This window comes from Physella acuta, unplaced genomic scaffold (assembly GCF_028476545.2).
Source record: "Physella acuta isolate Inbredline_101_S28 unplaced genomic scaffold, ASM2847654v3 ptg000056l, whole genome shotgun sequence".
Taxonomy (NCBI): Eukaryota; Metazoa; Mollusca; class Gastropoda; family Physidae; genus Physella; species Physella acuta.
The window spans coordinates 86,926-109,033 of record NW_026731576.1 but is presented as its reverse complement, the minus strand read 5'-3'; the positions used below and the strand labels follow the sequence as shown (position 1 = coordinate 109,033).

General features: G+C 34.4%; 2 protein-coding genes across 7 annotated transcripts in view; one reads left to right on the top strand and one right to left on the bottom strand.

Annotated features, from left to right (window-relative positions):
* The first annotated feature begins 157 nt into the window (after positions 1-157).
* On the top strand, positions 158-5,200 carry LOC131947313 (molybdate-anion transporter-like). 3 transcript variants are annotated; one of them, XM_059308508.1, is made up of 2 exons: positions 158-224; positions 1,643-5,200. In XM_059308508.1, exon 2 carries the CDS (start codon positions 1,731-1,733, stop codon positions 3,099-3,101), a length of 1,371 nt encoding a protein of 456 aa, XP_059164491.1. In that variant the 5' UTR covers positions 158-224; positions 1,643-1,730; the 3' UTR covers positions 3,102-5,200. The 3 variants fall into 3 exon arrangements, with proteins under 3 accessions (XP_059164491.1, XP_059164503.1, XP_059164499.1); XM_059308520.1 differs by having other exon boundaries at positions 172-212; XM_059308516.1 differs by having other exon boundaries at positions 219-324.
* A 274-nt stretch (positions 5,201-5,474) lies between these two features.
* Positions 5,475-22,108, bottom strand: part of LOC131947294 (dihydropyrimidinase) — a 72,132-nt gene continuing 55,498 nt past the window's right edge. For 3 of the 4 annotated variants that reach the window (XM_059308470.1, XM_059308477.1, XM_059308486.1), the window contains 14 exons: positions 16,038-16,132; positions 15,481-15,554; positions 15,243-15,353; positions 13,908-14,072; positions 12,954-13,096; positions 12,310-12,378; positions 11,600-11,720; positions 11,051-11,207; positions 10,614-10,755; positions 9,990-10,073; positions 9,574-9,753; positions 8,781-8,867; positions 8,085-8,277; positions 5,475-7,617 (listed from right to left, as the gene is read on the bottom strand). In XM_059308470.1, the coding sequence (XP_059164453.1) occupies positions 7,532-7,617; positions 8,085-8,277; positions 8,781-8,867; positions 9,574-9,753; positions 9,990-10,073; positions 10,614-10,755; positions 11,051-11,207; positions 11,600-11,720; positions 12,310-12,378; positions 12,954-13,096; positions 13,908-14,072; positions 15,243-15,353; positions 15,481-15,554; positions 16,038-16,132 (1,707 nt within the window). In that variant the 3' untranslated portion in view covers positions 5,475-7,531. Of the gene's footprint in view, positions 7,618-8,084; positions 8,278-8,780; positions 8,868-9,573; positions 9,754-9,989; positions 10,074-10,613; positions 10,756-11,050; positions 11,208-11,599; positions 11,721-12,309; positions 12,379-12,953; positions 13,097-13,907; positions 14,073-15,242; positions 15,354-15,480; positions 15,555-16,037; positions 16,133-19,280; positions 19,561-22,108 lie in introns of those variants that run through there. The other variant, XM_059308496.1, reaches the window with a different exon arrangement.

The following is a 22,108-nucleotide window of genomic DNA, read 5'->3' as shown; positions in this document are numbered from 1 at the left end:
GTTGAGAGCCGTATTAACTAATGTCGCAGTTTTTTTTTTCCCCGAACTGGTCGATTAGCGGGGCCTTTTGCTTTCGTTGTGTCACTTATCGTTTTTTAGCCTTTAAACCGGAAGCATAACTAGAGTCTAGACATTCTCTCTTGTTAAAGGAGTTAGAAAAGTAGTTGTAGTTTATCCTGTTTACATGGCAGGAAGCAGTACTCTGACAAAAAGTAGATCGTTAGGTTAATGTTAAATAAATAATAAATAAAGATAACAGCTCTGATTTTGATCTGAATTCTAGATGCTTTTTTTTCACATTTGTCTTATTTCTAATTTCTCTCCGTAAGAAATCCTAGTGGATCTAGTGAAGTGGACTTTAAGAGAGTAATTTATTTGGTACCACCCGTCCATAACTCGACTGAACTAAAAAAAAAATTTTCCAAAAAATAATTTGAATATTTGTACAATCTCTTGTCTTCAGTAGTCTTCAGCAGAGCAGTCTGCAGCTGAGACTGTTTTTCTTTACAAAGGGCGCCTGAAGTTTTTACTGCACTTATTTCTTGATTTAATGCTAGATCCACTTTATTGTGACTTTCATTAGGCTGTACTAGTCGGGTCGTCCATAAATGGCGTCACACTTGTAGGGGGGAGGGGGATCCGCAATTTTGTGGTGGGGAGGGGGGGTCAGATGGTGTGACGTCACTTTTTTGCATTATAAAAAAGCAATGTTAGAAAACGAGTTTTAGCCGTTATTTTGCATTTTAGAAAACAGTATTAATAAATTGTAATAGGAATTGATCAAAATACTCTATGGTGAGGCTAAGGTGTGATGTCATTTGGGGGGGGGGGTCTGGCTTTTTGTGACGACGTGTGGAGGGGGGAAGTAAAAATTGTCAAAAAAGTGTGACGTCATTTATGGATGACCCCTAAGTCGGATTTAGTACTAATTAGATCTAGTAGTGATTAGGCACCAACATTTTACCACAAATTAATTCAAATGAATAATTAATTGTATTTCACTTTCTATTCTAAAGACCTTACTTAAAAAATATGTAGTAGGGCATATGCCAATAATCTAAATGAGTTTTTACTCTCTTGTGACCAGCTAGTAACTAATTAGTAAAATTACTAATTACTAATGTGCTGCAAAATCTAATGACAATTTTAATCAAAAGCAAATTCTAATTAAAATCTCACACTGATTTAGGGTTTTCAATAATTATCTGTCACCTACAAAAAATTTCTGGAACTCAGTTCATGGAGATGACTGAATAGAAAAAGGAAATTTAAAAAAAATGTTAACATATGGCATGTTAACCAATAGAATTTTAAAGTAGTACAATCTTGTTTTTCATTATAGTTTCCTGTGTTCACTTGTTTGAATGATTTTCTTATCTAATTCTAATCAATCTGTTGCCTTATGACTTAGGCCTAATTATTATTATTATGTTATTATTATTAAAAATGAGTAGCCATGTGTATGCATGGGTGATCAAATTGTACTATATTGATTAATGTCTGTTAACTAGTAATTTTAGTGTCAATATCTATTCTTTATTACCTAAAAAAAGTTAATTAATGCTAATAAAAATTTACTTTGAATGCAGTATTTGCTTTACAAAAAAGTTGGGCTATTTCAATCTATTTTTAATTGTTTCAGATACAGGAATGTCCAATTACACCACTACTGGATTATAAATCAAAAAACATTTTATTACTGAGTGGATTTGATATAAAAAACACTGAAAATGATGATCCTGGCGTATTTTACTTTTGGAGGTTTATCTCTTCTTTGTTTGATCTTTCAATACTGGGCCCACAGGACTCGACGCAATGTTACAATAGGCAATAACCCGCAGTTCATTAAATTTCAAAGAGGCTACTTCGCTGTTTACCTAGTTGCTATGTTTGCTGACTGGCTGCAAGGGCCGTACCTTTACAAGCTGTACAGTTATTATGGGTTTGATGAGCAACAGATTGCTGTGTTGTATGTCTTTGGATTTGCATCATCTGTAATATTTGGTGCTTGGACCCCAATAGCTGCTGATCAGTTTGGTAGGAAAAAACTCTGCATATTTTTTACTGTTGCATATTCATTGTCCTGTCTACTAAAACTGTCGAGGAGTTACGGCATTTTACTCATTGGACGGCTGGTAGGGGGCCTAGCAACATCAGTTTTGTTTACAGCTTTTGAGGCCTGGTATATCCATGAACACCTGGAAACACATGACTTTCCTAAAGAATGGATCCCAATAACTTTTCAGAGAGCCTCAATGTGGAATGGCGTGCTTGCTGTTATGGCTGGAGTTACTACCAATATTTTCTCTGAGTGGATCGGACTAGGGCCAGTGGCTCCCTACATGATGGCCGTCCCATTCTTAATCTTTGTTGGGGTTATTATTTCAACACATTGGAATGAAAACTACTCCATGCATAAAATAAAATTTGGGCATCTGTGTTATGATGGTTTGAGGGATATCATCACCAACAAGCGTATTTTTATGATAGGAGCAATAGAATCTTTATTCGAGAGTGTGGTGTATATTGTGATATTTCTGTGGACACCTATTTTAGAACAAGGGAAACCATCCCTGGGGATTATTTTCTCCTGTTTCATGGTTTGCATTCTCATTGGACAAGCCATGTTCCAGATTTTATCTTCCAAAGGCATACCAGTCATCAAGATTTTATTATTTGTAGTCATACTGTCCATTATCTCTATTCTAACATGTGTGTATTCAACCCACCCAAGAACGCGGCACCTAAATGCATCCCTGGTTGCCTTCCTGGTGTTCCAGTTTTGTGTTGGTATGTACTTTCCCGCCATGAGTGTTTTGCGGATGCGGGTTATACCCGATGCGCACCGTTACGCAATAATGAACTGGTTCCGAGTGCCATTGAACTTGATTTCGTGTGCTGTTTTGATGCTTCTTCACGAAGATGTTTTCCTGCATGGAAATCACCTGATTTTTGTGGTGTGTGTTGGTCTCCTGGCGCTTATGTTGCTGGCAACAATCAGGTTCATCCGACTGCCACTGAGTCAAGAGGAAACAGATGAAGAGGTTGGGGGTATGACAAAATTAATGATGGAAGCTGAACACATTCATAATATCTTTTAAATCATGGTGTGATCTACACTGGCATAGACATTTAGGATGGAGAATTAAATATGTAAAGTTCATGCAAATGTAATTTTATCAAAAGCAATTAGATCTATATTTTAAATGGTTGAAAATAATGTAATACGTGCTTTTTTATTTTTAAAATCTTGTTCCCATATGAGACCCTAATGGTAATTAAATTATTTGCATTTTATACTGTACAGTTTATTTATTTTTATTGTAAGTGTTTGCTGATGTAATTCAATAATCAAGCTTTGAATATTCACCTAAATTGCTTCAAATAGCATACTTTTCAAAATGTATTTAAATTTTGAAATCTTATGGGAATTTTTTTCTTGTATTACCATGCTCAATATGTTTGAATTTGAAAAAAAAAATTATTAAGGAGTTTTAATCAAGATTGTTACCAGTACATTCCCTTTACTCTAAATCAGTTCTATATAAATTAACTTTATTTTTTAAAAATGACCTATGAGTGGATAGGAGTATGAATATAATTTCCTTTATATGTTGAGGCCAAATGGATCGCTGGGTCTAAAGAGTTATCTTTTACAAGAATTAGGTTGAACAACATGTTAATCAACATTCTAACAACCTCTTTCTAAAGCTTTATGAAAAGTTTTTTTTTTTCTGTTGATAATACACTATTCTTAAAAAAATAATAACCTGTGGAGATAATTGATAATTACATGTTGCTTTAAAAACTTTCATTAAATTATACTTGAATACTGCCAGTCTCAGTTATTAAATATTTTATTAAAGCTGTTAATGTTAAATCTCACATTATAACTTACTTATTTTGTTTCTGCTAATAATTTTCATACATAAATCTTGCCATTCACCCACTTAAAAACTAGCATATAGTAGAGAAAAGCAACAATTATGTTTTTTTCTATTCTGTGTGAAGTTAATTTTGTACGTGTTTATTTTTTACATTTTTTTCTAACCTACCCGGTACAAAAATTTGACTTCCAAATTGAGAGGTGTTGACGATTCTGTGATGTTTTTATATTTGATGAAGTTGTTTACATGTGTACAGTGTTTGGGGAGAAGCAGCCTTTATTATTATTGTGTAAATAGCACACTTTAACACTGGAGTTTGTTGACAAACTTGATTCTATCCATTTTCATCTTCTAGTTCTTGTTTCTCTTTAGTTTTGAAGTTTGTAATCAAACTATCACTAACACTGATCAAACACATTATCTTTAGTTTTCTTTATTGTTACTTTTGAAACTATCATTACAGTATAAATAAAAAAATTAAAGAATTACTAACTTAAATAATTTTAACTATTATGTTATGATTGAACGTTAATAATCAAGTAAATATTTTCATTTGATTGCTATACTAAGTGTATATTAATGTTGGTTGTTCTATATATCCTAATTTTAGGGTACTGTTCTGCACTATATTAATGGTATTTGATTGAAGAATTTTGCTAAATTGTACTTGAAACAGATGAAAGATCTTGGATATTTTTTTTAACAGTGTGTGGGTATTTTTTTTTCTGAGCAAGTCATGTTATGAAAGTTTATATGAGACGTAAGAAGCAGCTGTTTCAGGAAATTTTATTTTGTTTGTTTCTGTATATACACCATCAACTTGCAACTACCATAGCATCTAATTTATTTGCTTCACATCTCAATATTAGTCCACATTATAAGAGAGCATGTATTTTAGTGTGTACAGATTGAAATAATCAGTATTGGTTTTTAATTGTGCGTAGCAATTCATCTCTGTATTAAATGTTAAAAATATATACTAAGATACAGATAGTTGTAATACCAAGCAAATCTGTATTTATTAAATGGTAGAACTCCAAAGAAAAACATTAGCTATTTATCCTACGCAAGATTTTTTTTCGAGATGCAACTGAATTGTGTGAAAGATGTTTGTTTGATCAGGACAGTTTTATTTCATTCTTTTAAAGTCCTAAGAATTTTTGTATTACCTGATTACCCTATTTATATCATTGTTATTTGTGGGAGAAAATGTGAATTGTAATATTAACTTGTGGATTTATTTTTAAAGGGAAACACTATGGGTGTTTTAAATTACAGTTTTTGTCTTTTTTTCTTGTGTTTGTGCCAATAGCTTAAACAGTGTATTCAAACTGTTAACAGACTTAGTTTTCAAGAAATTTTCTTTTAAAGTTGTTGATTAACAAGTATCCAAAAAAAAAAGAAACTCATTACTTAAACCAGTATATAGTTAAGGATTTTAACTAAAAATCAACAGCAATTTGCTGATTAACTGAGAAAATTCAGACTACATGATTAAATCAAAAGTATTGGTCAATTGCTGTGCTATTTTACTAATGAAAACCACATAAAACATACTGCTGACAAACAAAATGATAAATACAACCCTTTCCAGTTGGAAGCAACATTTATTAGCACAGTAAAATAATCAGACAGGGGGCAATAACCTAGTGTACTGAGAGCTAATCCAACCTTGACTAAAATAAATTTTTATGTAAGACAAGAAAGATTAAAGGAATGTACAACACAGTATTTTTTAGAGAAGTGCAAGTCCAGTACAAAAATATCAGATAGCCTTTAACAGAAAATATTGCTTCACAACTTAAGAACATTTTTATTTTTTTTAAATATTCATAAACATGCGTAAAGAGCTACATCTAAATTGGTATGGATTTTAATCATGAAATAATGAGACCAAAATATACATGTAGAAGCATGAGACCTTTGTAAACAGTTTTGGAGCTGTTTAAAAAATTTAAAAGTGCAGAAAGGTTTAGCTGTAGTTACAATATTTGAATGTTGTGTTTGATTAGCTTAAGTTGAACTTTGCTTAGGGTTAAAATCTCATTTGTTTAAAACAATTAAAACATGTTTGCGCAGTTTGAAGCTGGGTTTTCATACTTTTTTTTTCATTTACTACAGAAATGTTATCAAAAATTTTTTTTAGAATAAAATATTAGCAAAAAAAAAAACTTTATATAAAGCTAAACAATTCAAGTGTAATAAATGTTATTAAATATATTTTAAATAAATTTATAAATTCATTTATAGTTACTTAACTACAAATAACTAAAATTAAATGTAGAAAATTACATTTAACCTTTTTTTGTTGATACACCAAAGAAAACTGGATAAAATAGCTCTTAAAAAGTAGTTACATTAATATGACACAATGCAACTGTATTCACAATTAGCCACAAACACTTAAAATTGGCACACAAAAAACCTGGTTTTAAATGTTGAACTAAAATGTCCACTCAGTCCACACAAATAATTTAAAAAGTTATCCCCTCAAAACCACACCACAAAACAATCCATATTTTTCTTGTATATGAGATTGTCACATGTGAAAAACTGTTGACTAAGCTTTTGTTTTATTTTAGCTTCTAAAGATCACACAACCCATTCAGCATAATACCTACTATGGCTCACTCAGTACTAGTAGCTTCCCTTAGCTCATTGGCTAGTTATCCCACAGCCATACTAAGTCTGATGTTAAAAGTGACATACATCACCACACAATATCTTGAGCAGTTATCTACAGTTGTATTTTTTCACTAACTCCAAATACACCATATGAGAAATGTATAAGTAAAACAGTAAGTATAAAAGTAAATAAAAAAAACTACCTAAGATCTCAACACTTTGTTCTTAACTGGAGGACTAACAAGTATTATGCATAGGTTATTTGTGTGATGATTAACCTACGAGTAGCTTTCTGTGCACCAAGATCAGCCATACAAATGTATATCGATTTCAGTAAAATTAAATGTGGCATTTAATAACCAAGTTGATTGGAATAAAAATAAATACCTCGTCCTACGCTTAAAAAAAAACTGAGCAAGTTATTTTCAAACAAAACATCCATACTTGTACAAATAATCTATGCTACCTGCATGCTTTTTATAATTCAAACTATTTGTTAAAAACTAAAGTTCCTTAACTCAAACTTTCAACTTGCACTCCACAGCAACATAATTTATGTAACGATAAATTAATTAAAACAGTTTCTTGAGAAAAAAAAATGCTGCAATGTCATTATCTCCATGACATTAGTTACAAGATGCTGACTGCAAAGGAAATGAAATTGTTTTTTGTTGTTTTTTTTTTTTACTGATTACGAAGTGCACATGAACAAAGAGCAGTGAGAAACACAATGTTACAGGTAGTTCTCAAAAAATTTGAAGCAGACTTTCTCTAACCCAACACCGCCCATCAAGTTCTGCAGTAAAAAAAAAATTATTATTACCTATTGCATCTCCTCAAGATGACCCCCAGGTGCTTACACATCCATACTCATTCAGGCTGTTTCCTGTACCCACCCGCCCCTCCCCAAATGAAACATTCTTTAGCAAGCAACACTACACAAAGCACTAGGGAAGAGAAAATGGCAGCAGCTGATGGATGAATTAGTTCTGAGATTTTTAACAGCTGATCCCCTTGGTCTACCAGAAGCCTGTAGATTTGCCTCCAGGTGGGTTGGACACCTTTGTTCCAGGTCTCTTGGGCTGGTTCTCATCATATTGGTGACCTGGAAATAGTTGAGGTCCTGATGTAAGAGGTTTCATAATCAATAACATGGATGTATAAGGTGAGGAAAACCATGCACAAATGGTAACTAAAAGCTTGGGTACAAGGACATGATTACACTCTTTAAGGATTTGTTAAAATCCTGGCTAAAAGATTAGGTTTAGTCAGACTGATGGTACTGAGTTAGCTAGCTTTGACATGATCCATGCAGAAATGAAAGAACTCTACTTGATTGGGTTCTTTACAATTAACTATCATAATGGTGAACATGTAAGTATGAATTATATAAAAAGTAAATTAAACATGTAAAAAAAGCTAACAAATATCCCATAAACTAGTAAAAAAAAATATTGATATTGATCATCTATGACTAATATTGTGCAAGCTTTTTTTAAGTATCAACTGATTCAACTGGGACTAATATTTAAATATTTGAAGTTTATTCCCACACAACAGATCAATGCCTACCACTTAGGGAGAAAGATGAGTCCTGCATGTTGCGCACACCGCCCCGTGTGGGTGGGCGACTGTGAAATTCATTAGCGTGGTCAGGTATGATGGGGTTGTCTGATCTCTTGTGTAAGACTGGCATATCCTCTTCCTTGATCTCTACTACTGGTCCTGTGTAAGGTTCTCTCTCAACTATTTGAGGTTGTCGGATCTGCAGAGAGAAGTTTTAAATCTTAGCTTTTTTACACAGAACAGATAGAAAGATCACCACAAATGGAAACTGCTTTACTTTAATATTACAAGAATTTAGCTTAGGAAACAACCATTATACATTTTAAAATATAAATAGTAAATTAATGAATTACATTTTTATGTAATTTCTTTTTTAAAAAAACATTATTTAAATGATTGATGATAAGAAAGCCTTATGTAAATTGAAAAATAATCCCATGTGAAAGTTGTAAAATACCAATTAAGTAATTAACTACTAGCCTTTAGTTTCAATCATTTTATACTAATAACAATAACTAAACATTTTAATGACAACTATTGAAATACAGAACAGTACACTAATAAAACTTAAGATTTTAAAAAACCTAATACATTGGGTCACTTTTTAACCGTGTTCCTTTTCTTTTTATAATTAAATTAGGTCTGTTGTTTTTCTAAAATTAGCACACAGAGGATATGATTCTATAAAGCAAATTTTTTTACCTTATCTCTGGTGCCAACACGTCCAAACACACACTGGGAATTAACTGGAGTTGGTACAAATCTACCCAGTCCTTGTGTCACTTTCAGCTGGAAATAAAATTAATCACATTTTTAAAAAGCACTATTTAACCAAGTTAGTATGTAAGAGTAGCTCGAAATAAAACTGTGAATGACGTTTTCTATCTGAACAGATTAGCCAACAAACAAGATAAGAAATACACCCTGAACAGATCAGCCAACAAACAAGATAACAAATGCGCCCTGTACAGATTAGCCAATGTTAAGATAACAAATGCGTCCTGAAAAGATTAGCCAATGTTAAGATAACAAATGCGTCCTGAACAGATTAGCCAATGTTAAAATAACAAATGCGTCCTGAACAGATTAGCCAATGTTAAGATAACAAATGCACCCTGAACAGATCAGCCAATAAACACATTAACATTTGTACCCTGAACAGATTAGCCAACAAACAAGATAACAAAAGCAACATGAACAGATTAGCCAACAAACAAGATAACAAAAGCAACATGAACAGATTAGCCAACAAACAAGATAACAAAAGCAACATGAACAGATTAGCCAATGTTAAGATAACAAATGCACCCTGAACAGATCAGCCAATAAACACATTAACATTTGTACCCTGAACAGATTAGCCAACAAACAAGATAACAAATGCACCCTGAACAGATTAGTCAACAAACAAGATAACTAATGCACCTGAACAGATTAACCAACAAACAAGATAACAAACATACCGTGGACAGATTAGTCAACAAAACAAACGTACCTGTCCCTCATCCATGACGATGCTGCCTCCAGTGATAACATACTCTGGGACACCATGGCAGGTCATGCCCTCAAAGATGTTAAAATCAACAGCCTGGTGGTGTGTCTTGGCACTGATGGTGCGGGTGGCTTCACCATTCCAGATGACAATATCTGCATCAGAGCCAACAGCTATTCTACCCTGGTAAACAGAAGGTGACAACAATTAAGGTTAGATAATTAAGTTCATGATTAAAAATTAGGATAATAAAAATTAGGTGCTCAAAATGATATTTAAAAAAAGGGGGGGGGGTTTAAAATAACAAATAGATCTTATTGTATAAATGAAACAAGCTTAAGGATAAAAAAATGATGGAAATTTGTAAAGATAGGAATAATACAATTTATAAATAATATATTTTAGCACATTTTGTTTACCTTTTTGGGATAAATGTTAAAAACTTTGGCAGCTGTGGAACTTGTAACAGCAACAAATCTGCAAGGGTCCATCTTGCCAGAATACTAAATTAAAAACAGGAAACATTAAAATTAACTCATTTAGAAAATGAAACATTTAAATAAAAAGACAAAATACAGATGAACTTCAAGTTACTAAATTATTCTTTAATGAGATAAATGGCCCATTGAGGGAGAGATACAACGGGCACTAGGTTGATAGTGTTGTCTCTTTTCTCTACACCAAAACTAAAGTCACCACCTCAACTTCAAACTTAACCGAAAATGAAAAATCACATTGAAAATGGACAGCCAACACACAGCGAAAGCATTCCCAACAGATAGATAGACAGACAGACAACAAAACTATTATTATAGATGAAGTAATAGCAGCAATAGCATTAAAAAAACTTGTATCTATCATTTTTTGATAAAAAATCTATATCTAATTAAAAAATTAAAAGTATTTTTTTTTTAAAATAGATTTGACAAGGTGGTAATTATGTCAAGCTTTTTTCAATTTTTAAATATTCATGCTATATTTTATTAAAACAGACCTTTTTGAAGGAATTGTAAAATAAAATGGTAAAAAAAAAGGACACTAACCACTCCTTTCTCCCAAAGGATGGACATCCTGTCTTCCACACCATTGACACCATTTGGAATCCTGGTGAAGTTGTCCTTGCCAATAGCCTTTTGGTCAGCATTGAATGTACAGTTGTCAGTTCCAGTCAACTGGAGGTCATTGCTGATGGCATTTTAAAATAATCACATTATTATGTATGTAAATCAGGTAGATTTTTAAAATATATAAAAACTGAACAAGAAATATTTTGAAAACAAAATAATAAACAACTTACTACAGTTTGAACCTTGCTAAATAATTAATTTCTACTTTTTTTATGTTCTTTAGCTTACTAAAAGAATTTATAATTTATTTATTTAATCCACAAGTTTTAGCATTCAACATTTATTTTTTTATTTTTTATTTATTAAGACTTTTTTTTTTAACACTAGGATTTAGTCAATTTAAAAAAACCAACTTGGCAAGTAAGTCCATGAGGTAGCCAGGTGTAGTGGGATCTGCTCTAAGTGGTGGTGCCATGACGTGGCCTGCAGCATGGCGCCAGCACTTGTTGAACTGATGTGTTCCATCAGTTCCAAGACTAGCAGCAATGGGCTCTCCAAATACAATCTTTCCTGGAGGGTAAACAGAAGGTTATTCATTATTATACATCATTAACAGTTATTTATTACATAAGGTTTTTTAAAAAAAGTTTTAAAGAACAATTATTTGTAAAAAAAACTTTAAAAAAAATTATTCTCGAATGTAATTTTTCTAAGTTTTTATGCCTTTTTTAATCTTGTTTTAAAGGGTACATGCTTTTACAAGCTTGTATTCATTTTTATAAAGTTTAATTATTTTACATTATCAAAAGTATTTGCAATATTACTATTATTAAATCTGTAATATTTAAAAAAATGACACTACAGTTGAAATACAGTGAGATCTTTACAATTAATTGGGATTAGTTAAAATAAAAGAGGATATAGTTCATTATTTAGAGTTGATAATAGACTGAATCACTTACCTTCTCTCCTAGCTTTAGAGATGATATTAGCAGCAGCTTTGCTCATGACATGGACAACATAGAGTGGTGCCCCTGCTTGATCAGCAATAGTTATGGCCCTGCTTGTGGCCTCCTCTTCAACCTACATTAGAAATGACAAGAAAATTAGGCATTTTAAAACAAACAAGAAAAAAAGCCATAAAACATATTTAATAATGTACTGTTATGAACTGATGTTAACCACACAACATTGTCAAGAGTTAGAGCGTTCGAGTGCTACCAGAAGGTCTCGAGTTCAGATCTTGGTCCAGACCCAAGACTACAGGGTGTCCCTGAGTCCACCCAGCTCTGAAGGGTACTTGAAGAGTACATTAGAGAAAGTACTAATATACTGCTGACCACACCATCCCTTCTTATGCTGAGGGCAAGAAAAATAATGAATTTTACTTCTTCTGCCCTGTGAATCACTAGGTCAAAAAGGGGAACTTTACTGTATTTAGAGAACAGCCCATGTTACTATTAGAATCTAGCCAGTGGTCAGAGAGTATCAGAGTCACAAGAACTCAAGGCAGTCATGACAACAATATTTTGTCAAGACAGACAATAACTATTAATATCTGACATCTCATTACTATAAGTTGTTTCAACAAATTATGAGGTGCGAAAAGCTATTTCTAAAAAGAGAGGTAATTCCTAAGCAACACAATAAATTAAAATTAAATATATTTTACCTCTTCTGGGCGTGACTGCAAATGACCCTCAGGCCCATACACTCCATGTTGTAACATTTCTTGAGATTTCTAGGTACATAAAAATATATGTTAAAATACAGCCTTGCTTTTAACTAGTTTGGTTATTTAAAATCTATTTACATTTTTACTAAGGTATAGTTTGTGACTAACAACAGCAATAAGAAGAATGAATACTTTTATTAAACTATAACTATTGATTAGCAGTAACAGTAATATGATCTCAAATATTTATTTCACAGTACATATAGTGACATACAATAGCATTAAGAACAACCATTTTTATTAAACTTTAACTATTGATCACATACATTTATATAAAAGCATAATTATTCACTTATAATAGCAATAAAATTATCACACACATTTACCTAGCTGTAAAATTAATGACTAACAATGGTGATCAGATGACCACATACATTCATATTATGTTATCAATGATTTACAATGGCAATCAGATGCCCATTAAAGTAAAATTAATGACTTACAATGGCAATCAGATGCCCATTAAAGTAAAATTAATGACTTACAATGGCAATCAGATGACCACATACAATCGTATTAAAGTAAAATTAATGACTTACAATGGCAATCAAATGCCCATTAAAGTAAAATTAATGACTTACAATGGCAATCAGATGACCATTCTCAGCATGGACCATAGGGAGGGCTTTCAGATCCTTACAACGCTTGAAACAGTTATAAATCTCATCGTCCTCAAGCATCATTGTATCTTTGTAGGCCATGAACACTTTGAACGAGTTGATTCCTGTGTGGGTGGGTAAAAGAAATACTTGTTCATGTAAAGTCTGTATGAATATTGCAATGTGATTATAACTTGCAGTCACTAAATTACATTAAGAAATAGAGGTCTTTTTTTTAAAGGAGAAGAATAAATGCTAACTGTTGAATTTTTAAAGCGTAAAAAAGTTCAATGGGTGACACTATTCCTGTTTGACTATCTAGTGCATACATCTCTTCACCCTGAAATATTATGGTTCTATGACATGACATTCTGGTTGCTAGTGGGACAGTCATGACATTATGGGTGCTAGAATAAGATAGCACTGACAACCAAGGTGCTAGAGTGATAGCACTGACAACCAGGTTGCTAGTGATAGCAGTGCCAACCTGGGTGCTAGAGTGATAACATTGACAACCTGGGTGCTAGAGTGATAACATTGACAACCTGGGTGCTAGAGTGATAACATTGACAACCTGGGTGCTAGAGTGATAGCACTGCCAACCTGGGTGCTAGAGTGATAACATTGACAACCTGGGTGCTAGAGTGATAGCACTGACAACCTGGGTGCTACAGTGATGGCACTGCCAACCTGGGTGCTACAGTGATGGCACTGCCAACCTGGGTGCTAGAGTGATAGCACTGACAACCTGGGTGCTAGAGTGATAGCACTGACAACCAGGGTGCTTTAGTGATGGCACTGACAACCAGGGTGCTTTAGTGATGGCACTGACAACCAGGGTGCTAGAGTGATAGCACTGACAACCTGGGTGCTAGAGTGATAGCATTGACAACCTGGGTGCTAGAGTGATGGCACTGACAACATTGCTTGTATTACCTTTCTCAGAGGTGAGGATCTCCATCTCCTTGGCAACCTGATCGCTCCACCAGGTGACAGCCATATGTAGGCCGTAGTCACAACAGACTTTGGCGTCTGCCCACCCCCTCCACTTCTCATAGGCGTCAAGAAGTGATTCTCCTTTCTGTGGTATAACGAAGTCAACTATTGGACAGGAAAAAAAAATTATTTTGTTATTATTTGTAGATACAAATTTTTTTTAAAAGGTTGTGGCAAAATCTTTCAAATCTGAATATAAAAACAACTGTTATTTTTACTTAACAGTAGTTTGTACTTTTGTTTCTTGTATGGATATTAAAGTACTGTTTCGAGGTTTGTTTTGAGGTGGAATCTCAATAGAATACTGATAGTTAGGTCTGGGGATAGGGTAACAGTACTAGTTGAAAATAGCTTAGGTAAGGTAACTTTCCTGGTATTTTTACCACACACCACATTTCAAAACTATTTGATGTAAGTGTGAGTGTGAGGCTTGCCTAAAATTAGCAACCACTTGAAGTCATAAAAATTTAGGAATTTTAATTATCACTAAAAAAAATGCATGGTTGCTACTTAGTTAAACTATAAATAATATAAAAAAAAAAAAAAAAACAACTCCATATTTACAGTTCTATAAACCTACCAGCTGGGTGAGGTATGCTAATGTAAACCTACTGATCATGGTGGTGCATGACAGAAGACATGTCTTAAGTTAAAAACCTACCAACTCAGTGTACTATGCTACTATAAACCCACTGAGTGTACTATGCTTATGCAAGCCTACAGAGAGTACTATGTTAATGTAAACCTACCATATGAGTGAGGTATGCTAATGTAAACCTACCATATGAGCGAGGTATGCTAATGTAAACTTACTGAGGGCACTATGTTAATGTAAACCTACCAGCTGAGTGAGGTATGCTAATATAAACCTACTGAGTGCACTATGCTAAAGTAAACCTACCAATGGAGTGCACTGTGCTTGTGTAAACCTACAAAGTGTACTATATTAATGTAAACCTACCAACGGAGTGCACTATGCTAATGTAAACCTACCAGCTGAGTGAGGTATGCTAATATAAACCTACTGAGTGTACTATATAAACCTACTGAGTGTACTGTGCTTATGTAAACCTACTGAGTGTACTATGCTAATGTAAACCTACTGAATGTATTATGCTAATGTAAACCTACTCAGTGTACTATGTAAACCTACTGAGTGTACTATGCTAATGTAAACCTACTGAGTGTACTATGGAAACCTACTGAGTGTACTATGCTAATGTAAACCTACTGAGTGTGCTATATAAACCTACTGAGTGTACTATATAAACCTACTGATCATGGTGGTGCCCCCAGCCAGAGCTGCTTTGGTTCCACTGTAGAAGTCATCAACAGACACCGTCCCCATAAAAGGCAACTGGAAGTGGGTGTGTGTGTCAATACCACCTTAAAAAAAACATGTCAGGTTTATTTGCTAGTTATATTTTAATTAGTAACAAAAACTATTAACATTTACAGCTTGTGTAATAATACACAGATGTTCTTATGTGCCATAGGAAAAATTCTTCCATACCTGGAATGACAAATTTTCCCCGAGCATCAATTGTTCTGGCACCTCCTGGGATGACCAGGTTGCTTCCAACTTGTCTGTAAATAATTCAGATTAATTCATGACAAGTATATATAAATAAGGTACTGGGTGGTCGAATGGTAGAGCATTCAGCTGCGTACCCGAAAGTCTATGAGTTTGGATCCTAAGTCCACCCAGCTCTGATGGGTACCTGACTCACATTAATGAAAGTAAAGTCGGCTGGGGATAGTGCTGACCATACTATCCCTTCAAACCTGAGGTGAGTGAAACAGGGGAACTCTACTTCATCTGTCCCAAGTACCATTAGTTTCAAAGGGTAATTTTTATATATAAGTAAGTAAAAGTGGATGATTCAATGTTTATAAAGACAGAGCTTAAACAAACCTGTGTATTAAAAATTACAGATGACTACTACAGCTAAATATAAACAAAGCATTGAGTCTCACTCTTGAAATTGCTTTACACAAATTTAACATAACAAGACCAAGTCACTTAAGTTCAAATAAAATAAATTTTAAAAATACATAAAGTAAACTTACTTAATGATTCCATCCTCTATATAAATATCAGCATGGAAAGACTGGTCATCATTTACAATTGTGCCATTTTTAATGAAGATGCGAGATTGCGCACTCTAAAATAGGAAGAAAAAAAATAAAATTATATTAAAATTTTGTTGATAGTTATCACACAAATGGGTTCAGAAATATGTTGTATATAAAGTGGATATTTTTAACTATTGGCAGATAGGAGCTTGATAAAGAAATGTCCAAGACAACATAAGCCAGTCTTCCCTTGTGTATTTAACCAGCCTTGCCTGATAAGAAAGAGCTCAATTATTTTTGGACCATGTCCAAATCAGGTTAGAAGCTTCAACAAATGTCATGCCCTTGTAATTGTGTTTTGTTCTGCCTTGTAATGTTCTATAATTTCATACAAGACTTTATTGTGACATTATTTTTCAGTGTGAAATGTACAAGATAAACATAACTTTATTGCTACAGGTGCACAGAGTTTTTAAATTTGCTATGGAGAATCTAATCATCAATATAGCAATAAAAACTGAGTAGCTGATAGGGTTAAAAGATGGTGTATTTTTTTCACTAAATACATTTAAAATTTGAGACATGCATCATAGATGAGAGTCATACAGCTAAGGCACAGAGATTTGCAGACACACCATAGACTAGACACAAACATTTACAGACACACTATAAATAAGACAAACATTTGCACACTATAGATCAGACACACACATTTGATGACACACTATAGATCAGACACACTATAGATCAGACACACTATAGATCAGACACACCATAGATCAGACACACCATAGATCAGACACACTATAGATCAGACACACCATAGATCAGACACACCATAGATCAGACACACCATAGATCAGACACACTATAGATCACACACACTATACATCAGACACACTATACATCAGACACACCATAGATCAGACACACACATTTGCAGACACACTATAGATCACACACACTATAGATCAGAAATACCATAGATCACACACACCATAGATCAGAAACACCATAGATCAGACACAGAGCAACACCTGCCACTAGAGACTAGAGACACCACCAATAGACTCAATTAGCCAGGTTTTATTGACCACAAATGGCTATTACCATAAAGCAACTCCCTCCCCCCCTAGGGACATTAAAAAAGATAGCTTAAGCTAGAAGAAAAACAGTTTTCACATTGGCCAAGTGTACAAAAGGCTTGAACACATCATTGTCTGGGTTTAGGTTAGGGTGACCCAAGTGTGGGGGAGTTTTAAGACAGGGTACAGGATGAGGTGGGTGCATGCTTTAGTCTGGGCATGTACAAGTTTAAATGTATTATGGTCTGAGTATATGGTGGCCTTAGGGTAGTAGTAAGAAAGTGTACTGCTATAGTGACATGGTATGGAGATGTGTGTGTATTGCTATGGTTTACATAAATGGTTATAAGTGGTATGGTCTAAGCACATAAACTAAGGATATATGGCTTCATAAAATTAATTATAGGTGGTATGGTCTGGTAGGATAAAGAGGTGTGGCTGCAGCCCTTTGCTCCCCAGGGGCCACTAAAGAATAATGAGTAGGCCTACATCATTTGCGTAGCCTAAGCATATATGGCTTTATAAAAGGTTTAAGCAAAATACTTTTTATGAAAAGATGATAAAAGGGTATTAATAGATTACGCTTTTGTGTGTGTGTAATCAATACAATACCTGTATGATTAAATATAATTGAATAACAGCACAGATGTTTAGATTACTAAAATTAATTAATTAATTAATTTTTATTTCTATTGAAAACATGTGAGGCAGTATGCAAGAAAAGCAAGTCATCGAAATACATAATTTAATTGTCAAGTAGGTACCAGTTTAATCCATGAACAAAGTGTGTTTGGAATACATTCAGGTTTATTTTACATATTTTTTTACGTGTGAGTCATTGAACAGTTACTCTCATCTATGAGGACAAGAAAAGGGGGGAGGGGGCGGGGTGGTACACACACACAGTATCCCCTTCCCTTGTATTTGTCTAATGGGGACTTTTCTTAACCAGGTCGGGAATTAGAGGCTAATATCTGGCAGTGCCGTGCAAAGAAAATAAACACGGGACGGGGAAAAGCATGTAAATGTCAAAGATGCCGGCGAGGGTTGGACGAGCCGGCTAAAGATGTTAATGTCAGGGCAACTTCCGGCTCGTCACTTTTGGAGATGACGTAAATTGTCGAGAGGCGGGAACGTGAGAAAAGAAAATAGATTTAGAAACCATGGTAACTAATGACTCAAAGAGGATGCAATATAGACCATTTAGGCATTTGTTTGTTTATTTTTCTCGATGTTATTCAGCTTCTAGATAACACTACAGCTCTTTGAACATTAACTGTTCAGACTTCTGCAAAAAAAAAAAAACTGACGTCATCAAAAGAAGTCTATATATAGGCATGTTTTCTGCGGCCTATTTGTTTTGTAAATCTGCAAACAGTAGCTTCATTTCCGTAACAGTGGAGCTTGCTGTAACAGTTGGTGAAGAAATATTATATGCATGTCACATCACGTTCATATGCTGACACGCGACACACAAATTTATTATTTTGTGATTAGAAAAGCATGACCGGCTTGGTCCGAAACACGAAACAAATAAAAGGGCTAAAACAGCTTTAGAAAGATGAAACTTTAAAGCTGGTAGGTGCATACCAACACAAGGGTGAAGGTTCTTTTAAAAATAGAATTATTTAAACGTTGGTTTAAGGGAGCGAAGAACTACACACTTCACGAATTAATTAAACGTAAAGGGGTGGGAAGGGGGGGGGGGGGGGAAGAGTAGAGTCACGCGCCGAGAGCTCACCAGCAGTTGAGCAGTACAAAGTACTCGATAACTAGCACGTCAGGTGAATGACTCATCATCTCTTCACAAACAATACAACTTGGATCAGAAAAATCTTTCTTTGATCTCATAACACAGGCCAAACATACTTTAAGAAATGGTAATATATATTTACAGAATAAAATTAATGGCTAGCCAGCGTGCAAAAGTTAGGTCTGTGAAACTATAAACAGTATAGTCATCTTTAAGAATTGTATGAAAAGACGATTATTTCTTTCATTTTAGGGACTAATATAATTTTATAAAGAGGAAAAGGACAAGCCTAACAACACTTTTTACTTTAAGAAGTCTGAAAAGCAAAACCGGACGCAGTAGGAAATTTTAATTAACCGGTGTACATAATTTAAAGAACCCCATTTTAAAAAGGCTCACCTGTCTGTGTTCTGTCATGTCTGAAATTCTTGAAATCAACAAGTAACACGCAGACGACAGCTACGTCACTGGCAATAAACGTCTCTTTTTTTTTCTCTCTCTTTCTCTCTCACAAATATTTGTTTCCTTTGTTATTCAGGAGCCAAGTTCAACTTTTTAAAAAAATAAAAATCTCCGTGCTACCTAATAGTAAAACGATGGACTAATGGCACGCGAAACGACCAGACAGACAGAAGCAGACATGTGTGTGACCCTAGCAAGACCAGACGCCACAGTGGTGCTCAGAAGGGAGAGCACACGCGGGTCGATACCGTGCCGTTTCATGAAGAGACGAATCGATATAAGGTACAACGTGGAAGGGAGACAAGGCGGCTTAGGTCAACCTAATACATGACAAAGTTAGGAATTCTTCCAGTAATCGATCGACTAAATTAAAAAAAAATTCCAGACAAAGCAATTTGCACAAGAGACTAACTTATTAATATTTATAAAACTAAGAGAATACTATAATTAAAAACAATACAAAATATAGCAATGCGGAACATGGCTAGGCTTAAAAGGCGGCTAATATTCCTTCAAAAGCGTGTTATTTTTTCTATTAGCCCACCCCCCGTCTCGAGTTTATACTCGGCGATACGCCTCATACGTAGGTGTTAGTCTCCACATTACACAACCACTAGTTCTCCTACTTCAATGTCAGTAGCGGTACGGCTAACCGCATTGATCCACCACTACGATAAGCAGCACACCCCCCCCTGTTTTAATTGGCGCATCCCTGTTTATGACAACAGCGCCATCTACCTCTCACAGACACCCACGGTCCGGTTATCGCTGTTTTATTTCGGTACATCAAGTTCGACGCCATGGTGGGGATTTTTTTAATGCTAACGACTGGCATCCCCCCCCCCCTTCTTTCATTGTCTGCGGCCAGACATCCCTTGAAGATTCATCTGCTCTGGATCCAAGGTTCCGTTATCACCCCGTGGCATTAACAACTGGGTCAGCTGGTCGAGAGATAGCAACGGGGAGCAAGGTGTTAAAAAACGGGTCTATATTTGAAAACATGTCATTAGAAGTATTTCCAACGTGTTAACCCTGGCCCTAGTGTGAGTTTTTTTATAAAGCTATAAAAACAAACAATGACAGCAACGCTTAGAATGTTGGCTAAATGAAATGATTGTTTAGATTTGCGATTCTTTAGAAGTGTTTACAGTTTACAGTATTTATAGTGTTTACAGTATTGGCTGTTTACATGAATGTCGCCTAGCTTTTATATGAAAGATCTAATGAATTTAACGCTCTGTGAACTACCCTTTTGATCTGAGAGATTTATTAAAGACTCCAAAAATTAAACAGTCCTGGCCATTTAGGGTTTTTCTAAGGCGGGGTGGGGTGTTAAATGCTTTATTAAATTTTGATAGGCTTACATTTGTCTAAAACTTTTGCCCTCGTTTAGATTCACGTATGTTCAGTAAGTTAATAAACTTTCAGAAAAAAAAACAAAAAAAACTTAATAATGCCAATCTTTTAAGCCAAGTTGAATGCAAAAATGTGCTAAAGAAATTGCTTGTGTGTATAAAAAAAAGTCAACCAAGCAGACCTAGTAAAGGTGCACCAGTCCCTTGGTGAATGTAACACGACACCAAGTCTATTCCCTATACAGCCCCATTATCCCGGAGTTAATCTATTCACTGGAAAGCAAAATATCAGACAGCTCCACAATACAGGAACGTCAAGCAGTGCGGCTTTAAGTACAAAAGTAGATATACGGCTTAATGCGCGCTGTTGGGGAGGGGGTGAAACATGAGAAATTATAATGCAGCATATATATATATATATATATATATATATATATATATATATATATATATATATATATATATATATATATATATATATATATATATATATATATATATATATATATATATATATATGTATATATATATATATATCCGTTTATATATCACTGTAACTGTTGTGTTTACAATCTAGTAGTTATAACGCGAGTTTAGTAGTCTTGATTGAAGCACTAAGGCCTAAGGTTGTAAGGCTGAGAGAAGCAGGAACACATATGGTAGATATTTACGATGAGCAAACTAAAACACCCGACCCATGTACGTGTGTACGGTTTGCACATGTCAGCTAAGTTGCTCTGCGTGCTTTATACTGATGTAAACAACGGTTTATAATTATAGATCTATGTCTGGCTGTTTGAGTTTGAACTTTAAAACATGTTATCAATAATAATAATGATGAATGTTCTCTGAACTACCTCCATATAGATATGTATCGATGGCAACGATATCGATTTCTACATCAGATTTTGTATCATCAGCATAGCCCTAATCATCCGGCATAAGTTTGTGCCGGTTACCGGCATTAAACAAATATTGATGCCGGGTCCTGAGATACGTGGATCAACAGTCCCACACGCTCTTAAAAACACTGTCAGTGGTCAGGGTTTCTTTCCTGAGATTTTTTAACAGGCCTCCACTAGAAGCCCGCCAATTTTAATTTAAATCTCGGCCTGGCCAAATCTAAACTCCACAATCTTTATTCACCAACTAGTCTACAGATCTAGATATAGAATCTAGGCCTAGATTATTATAGATCCATAGATTCTAGTCTAGTTAGGTCTAATAAGAATAAAAACAAGCACATAGATCTAGAGTCTAAATGTGTTTAATACGAGTTAAAACCGGCGCCAAACGTTTAAAAAACCAACAGGCTATGTTTATAAACAGTTGTGCACATCGCTTTGAAGATTTGAAAAATACAACAAACTATACAGATGAGAAACACACTGAGAAATATCGAGCACGTCC